The 6,750-nt window shown below is 40.5% G+C and overlaps 1 protein-coding gene across 4 annotated transcripts in view; it reads left to right on the forward strand.

Annotated features, from left to right (window-relative positions):
- The window catches only part of CCDC88A (coiled-coil and HOOK domain protein 88A), a 260,282-nt gene extending 258,449 nt beyond the window's left edge, over window positions 1-1,833 (forward strand). For all 4 annotated transcript variants that reach the window (XM_077282666.1, XM_077282667.1, XM_077282668.1 and 1 more), the window contains one exon: window positions 28-1,833. Coding sequence is in view for 2 of the 4 variants with exons in the window: in XM_077282667.1 (XP_077138782.1) it covers window positions 28-74 (47 nt within the window). In the remaining 2 variants the exon portion in view is untranslated. The remainder of the gene's footprint in view (window positions 1-27) is intronic.
- The last annotated feature ends 4,917 nt before the right edge of the window (window positions 1,834-6,750 follow it).

The following is a 6,750-nucleotide window of genomic DNA, read 5'->3' on the forward strand; positions in this document are numbered from 1 at the left end:
TTTCTCTGTGCTTTCAACTATAAACAGAGCGAAAAGTGTCCTTCAGTTTGTCATTGCGAAGTTTTCATTTCTGAAGTTAACGAGACCATTCATCATGGAAAATCTATCAGAGAACATAGTTGCAAGCGTTCAGCAGTAGAGCTGGAGATGACTGACACGTCCCTTCCTTGAATCAAGGAGTTTTGTCGATGTGACATGAAAAAAAAAATTATCCACAATTCCTAGAGGAGTAATAAGAACATTTCTGCACTTTGCACTGTGGTCACATCCTACTTTCCTGCTCAGGATGGAGCTGCAAGCACTCATGGAAGTAACCTGTAACTTGTGAATGAACCCAATGTGTTCTGCGCCTCGATTCACGCTTCACAAACATTGCACCTATTCCTGTTTTATGGAGGGCAGAATATGGAGCTTTTTTTATTCTTGCAAATTCCAAGCTTCCCCCATAATCACTGCCTCACGTGATCCCCATTTATTGCATGGTAATGCATCCTCCGAGCATCCTACGGTGTGGTTGATATGCCCAATACACAAGTTTGTGTGCCATCCACGCTTTTTTTTTTTTCTTTTTTAAAGCTCTAGCACACCCACCTATATTTGGGAACAATGCTGATATTATTGTGGAACATTTATATTTCTGACCCCCCCTAAATGAGGGCTGCCATACAGTGCCATGGATCTGGCACACATTGCCTGGTAGTAAAGCGCTTTAAATACTGCGTTACGAGATAGTATTGTGTTTTTTTTATTCCTGTAGTTTTTTGGACGTTGCTGGGGGACAATGTTACTGCACTGAATACAGAGGATGATCAAATGGATGATAATAATGTGTGTTCGTCTGACTGCCCCATTTCCAAATCACATAATCATCCGATAGTGAATCGTCTTATAAAATATCAATTTTTTCGGGTCTTTTTTTTATATAAATATATAAACATTTTAATCTGATGACTTTTTGCTGTAAGGGTCTTGGTGTTAGGCAGACCCTTGACAGTGAAGGGGTTAAAGGTAAGCGTGATTGTAATTTTGGATACGTGTGGAACTTTTTAGTAATTTTTTGTTTCGGTGCCCTTCCCCTCATCCTAATTTAAACTTTTGTCTTAATATTTTATTTTCACTTGCATTTAACTATTATTCTTTTATGCAGCTTAACGACGTTTAACACATATGGGATGTTTCCGTTTTCTCGTTCTGTGTTATTAAACCATTTTTTTATATATATATTTTATTTGTATGTAATTTTGTTGGATTATGACTGTTTTTATTATGTTTTATGTTCCATGTCAAAATGATCACCTGTAATTTTCCAGGGAATATAGGACTATAAAACTCAGATTACTTGAGTTTTTTTTTTTTTAAGATGATCTCTAATGTTACAGAAGAAATTCGACTACCGTACTTATTATTCCCTTTGCTCTAAAATGAATGTTCAACATAAAATCAGTCTACAAGAGTATCAGAGGTATCTTTTTTCCATATTTGCCATCCAGATGAAATAAAGTGTTTGGTATGCATGAACGGAATTGTATTATCACTCATTACGAAGACAGAATGGCCGAACATCTCCAAAATAAATAAAAGTAATAGTCAAAAGTTAACAAATTAGGTTAAATAGAACTAGATTTTATACTGTTTATTGGTAAAAACGTGCGTAGACTTGTTTGTCCGCTATCTGTTGGTCGTCATGGAGAAAGAATGTTCAGCCATTGTGAATGCACCTTTTATAAAACCTGGGTTGTACAAAAAGGATCTTGTAGAAGTCGCAATTTTTTGGGCAATACGTTTATGGGAACTGGTATATTGGTGTAAAAAGTGTGTTGTTTTTTTTTTTTTTTTATTAAAAAAAAATATTTGCTCAGTTATGTGCCACCTTCTCGCAATAACTTGCACTGTATTAGCTATATGCACAATGCTCTACATGTAAAGCAATGGAGCGAAAGATTTTATAGAAGTTTGGAGAGTAACTGAACTTGGTGAAACAAGGTTGTCTAGGATCACTGGTGGCCACAGACAGATAATTGCCTTCTTAGTAAGAACAATATATGGGCCCTCTGCAGCCCAATAGCTCATCATAGTGCACCATTCCGTCAGTTTTGGAGGTGGAAATTGGCCCTCTCACCACCTAGGCCCCTGTGCGGCTTCAAAGGTTGCACCAATAACATGTCCGTCCCTGTCTAGGATTAGAAAAAAACATGGTGCCACGTGTTGGATATTGTAGCTCTGCTCCATTCATGTACTTCATATCCTGGACAACCCCTTTAAGATGTTAACCGGCCAATACATGTTTGACCAGTAAGTTGTCCTAATGAACTATTGGTAAATTCGGAATACATCCAAGCACAGACATAGGTCACAGCAAGAAGAAAAGAAGAGCTCAATGGACAAGAAAAACAAACAAACAAAATAAATAAAACATTTTATCCCATGTCTAACATTTCACGTCTTGGGCTTTTTTATTGTTATGTTTGAAAGTTTGTTTATTGGTGTATTCCAGACTTGGTAATTAATTATCTATTTTTAGGATTATGAACAATCAATTTATGATAGGTGGAGATCTGACCCACCAATAAAAAATAAAAGGAAGGGAAAGCCTTGCTGGGGCCCAGAAGCCCCTTTATTGTTTACGCGGGTACAATGGCATTGGTATCTGTGTAGTATTGCCTGGTACTACAGCTTAAGGTACCTTCACACTAAACGATATCGCTAGCGATCCGTGACGTTGCAGCGTCCTGGATAGCGATATCGTTGTGTTTGACATGCAGCAGCGATCTGGATCCTGCTGTGATATCGCTGGTCGTTTAGGAAAGTTCAGAACTTTATTTGGTCGTCAGATCGGCGTGTATCGTCGTGTTTGACAGCGAAAGCAACGATACCAGCGATGTTTTACAATGGTAACCAGGGTAAATATCGGGTTACTAAGCGCAGGGCCGCGCTTAGTAACCCGATATTTACCCTGGTTACCATCGTAAAAGTAAAAAAAACAAACAGTACATACTCACCCTCTGATGTCCGTCACGTCCCTCGCCGTCCGCTTCCTGCACTGACTGAGGGCCGGCCGTAAAGTGAAAGCACAGCACAGCGGTGACGTCACCGCTCTGCTGTTAGGGCCGGCGCTCAGTCAGTGCAGGAAGCGGACGCCGGGGGATGCGAATGTAAGTATGTACTGTTTGTTTTTTTACATTTTACACTGGTAACCAGGGTAAACATCGGGTTACTAAGCGCGGCCCTGCGCTTAGCAACCTGATGTTTACCCTGGTTACCCGGGGACCTCGGCATCGTTGGTCGCTGGAGAGCTGTCTGTGTGACAGCTCTCCAGCGACCACACAGCGACGCTGCAGCGATCGGCATCGTTGTCTGTATCGCTGCAGCGTCGCTTAATGTGAAGGTTAGCCCTGTTCACCTGAATGACCTTCGCTCCAGTACCAGGGACAGTCACTCCCGTATAGACGTCAGTGTGCCTGGATAAGCAGTTAGGAGGCTTCAGTGTTGGGTGGAATTTCCTTTAATTCCGCTGATTAAATGGGTCGTCTAGTAGTGGTTTCTACTTCTTAACTGTCCCACATAACATAAAAAAACATATACTCAACTTGCAGACCGGGGCTGTGATTCCTAGTGGTCACCCGGCCGCAGATTGGCTGCAGCCTTTCAGTATTCTGTTAGATCAGACGTTCGCAGTGACTGAATATTGGAGGCTGCCGCCGATCATTGACTGCAATGTCACGTGACTACTGAAAATCACAGCACCGACATTACAGGAGTCGGCATTGGTTCACGGGGTACATATAGTTTTTTTGTTTATGTGGGTCACAATAGCAGTTTAGAAGGGGTTGTCTTCTAGTAGACAACCCCTTTAATGGGATCCCAAGGCTCAATATGAAAGCTGACCTAGTAAATTAATATTAATGTCCTCACTAAGAGTTATAACTATCTCCTTGTAACACCGATATGCTTTATTCTCGTCAATATGATATTGTCTGCCAGAACCCCCCCGATCACAAGATCTAAAGATTTATTGCTGTACGCTGTGTGCAGAGTTATTGTGGATCTGAATATTGTTTTACTTTTATTTTTCCAAGTGTGACCTGTACAATAATTCCTTGACATCCCCAGTAGTAACAACTACTGCGGCACGAGCTGCACTTGCCAAAATCGCTCTCATTCCTTCGACGTTAGTCATTGCCCTGCCACTATTACCTGTAGCTGCATTCTGTCATTATTTGTTCGCACCCATTTAGTTACTTTTCTTGTCTTCTGGCCCAAAAGCAGAAGTGAACAGTAGCAGAGAATTGTCCGTACTGATAGTATCATGTAGCACTTGCTGATTACTGTGATTTTTTTACAACAGAGTATTTTTGACCTCACTGTGCTCTTTTGTGTCTGATAGTGTCATGTGTAGGTTGTACGCCGAGGTCGGGCAATGCGGTGCCGCTATAGCCAATAGCTGCAGAGAAATGAGTGATGTTGGGGAAAGGGTGTCAGACAGGCAACTACTGCTGTAAAGCCTAAAAACATTACTACTAATGCTGCCAATTACCTAAAATATGTAATAGTATTGAATGGCAAGTAACATGTGACACCAATGTTAATTTTACCAATGTTGACCGTTTTACTTTACACAGAGATTAGGACTTTAATGAAATGTGTCCAAAACCACTCCCCATGGTTGTCACACAGGTGTACACTGTATTTTCATAGTCTTGATTTCTGTGTATGCCTGTGATGCACGTCTCTATTGCATCTATGTGTATGTATGGTATTTACACGCATGGTCAAAATTGTTGGTACCCTTCTGTTTAAGAAAAAAACACGCATAATGGTCACAGAAATTACTTGAAATTGACGAAAGTAATTTTCCATTTAAATTTACTGACTATCGACTAATGAAAATCAGACATTGATTTTAAATTGTGGTTCAACAGAGAAAAAAAAACTAAGGAAAATGGCCCAGATAAAAATTGTTTCCCTTTAACTTAATATTTTGTTGCACAACCTTTTGAGGAAATCTGTGCAAACAAATTATTTCTTTAACTCTCAATGAGACTTCTGCACCTGTCCGCAGGTATTTTTGCCCATTCCTACAGAGCAAACTGCTCCAGCTGTTGAGGTGTGAAGGTGCCTTCTACAGACTGCTCGTGTCACCTTCTACCACAGATGGATTTAGTCACTTCAGAATAGTCCAACGCTTTGCTTTTGGCCATTCTTGGATATTTTTAGCTGTATATTTTGGTCATTATTCTGTTGGAGGACCCCATGACCTGTGACTCAGACCAAGCTTTTTGACACTGGCCAGCACATTTTGATCCAGAAGGCCTTCATAGTCTTGAGATTTCAGTGGACCATGTACAAATTCAAGACACACTGTCCCAGATGCAGCAAAGCAACCACAAAATATAACTGAGCTTCCTTCATGTTTCACAGTAAGTACAATGTCGTTTTCTTTGTATGCTTCATTTTGCATCTGTGAACATAGAGCTAATGTGACTTGCCAAAAAGCTCCAGTTTTATCTCATCTGACCAAAGGATATTTTCCAAGAAGCTTTGTGGCTTGTTAAAATGCATTTTGGCAAATTTCAGTCTTGCTTTTTATGATTTGCTTTCAATAGTGGTTTTCTTCTCAGTCATATTTCATGAAGTCCACTTTGGCCAAAACAGCGACAGATGGTGCGATCTGACACTGATGTACTTTGAACTTGGAGTTCTACTCTAATCTCTTTGGGATTTGTTCTGGGCTCTTTGATTACCATTTGTATTATTCTTGTCCTTAATTTGTCATCAATTTTCCTCTTGCGGCCACGTCAAGGGAGGTTGGCTACCGTCTCATAGACCTTAAACTTTTAAATAATATGTGCAACTGTAGTGGTCTTATAGCCTTTACCTATTAACAAATTTATCTATAATTCTCTTTCTAATGTCCTGAGACAACTCACTACTTAGCTTTCTTTTGTCCATGTTCTGTGCCGTACACACCATGATACCAAACAGAGTGACTACTTTTCAGGCCGGCGTCACACTTGGCGTAAGACAATACGCCACGTATTATACGTCCGTACTACGGCCGTAATACGGAGAAATGTTCCCAAAATATTGATCCGTAGGCAGGGTGTGTCAGCGTATTTTGCGCATGGCATCCTCCGTATGTAATCCGTATGGCATCCGTACTGCGAGATTTTCGCGCAGGCTTGCAAAACCGACATCTAATGGATTTATGTGCTCAAATGTTCGGGAAAACATATATACAGTGTATATATATATATATATATATATATATATATATATATATATATATATATATATATATGTCATTGAGACACATATATACACTCACCGGCCACTTTATTAGGTACACCATGCTAGTAACGGGTTGGACCCCCTTTTGCCTTCAGAACTGCCTCAATTCTTCGTGGCATAGATTCAACAAGGTGCTGGAAGCATTCCTCAGAGATTTTGGTCCATATTGACATGATGGCATCACACAGTTGCCGCAGATTTGTCGGCTGCACATCCCAAAGATGCTCCATACAAGGCAGGATGGATCCATGCTTTCATGTTGTTTACGCCAAATTCTGACCCTACCATCCGAATGTCGCAGCAGAAATCGAGACTCATCAGACCAAGCAACGTTTTTCCAATCTTCTACTGTCCAATTTCGATGAGCTTGTACAAATTGTAGCCTCAGTTTCCTGTTCTTAGCTGAAAGGAGTGGTACCCGGTGTGGTCTTCTGCTGCTGTAGCCCATCTGTCTCAAAGTTC

The sequence above is a fragment of the Ranitomeya variabilis genome, chromosome 2 (genome assembly GCF_051348905.1).
Source record: "Ranitomeya variabilis isolate aRanVar5 chromosome 2, aRanVar5.hap1, whole genome shotgun sequence".
In the NCBI taxonomy this organism is placed as follows: domain Eukaryota; kingdom Metazoa; phylum Chordata; class Amphibia; order Anura; family Dendrobatidae; genus Ranitomeya; species Ranitomeya variabilis.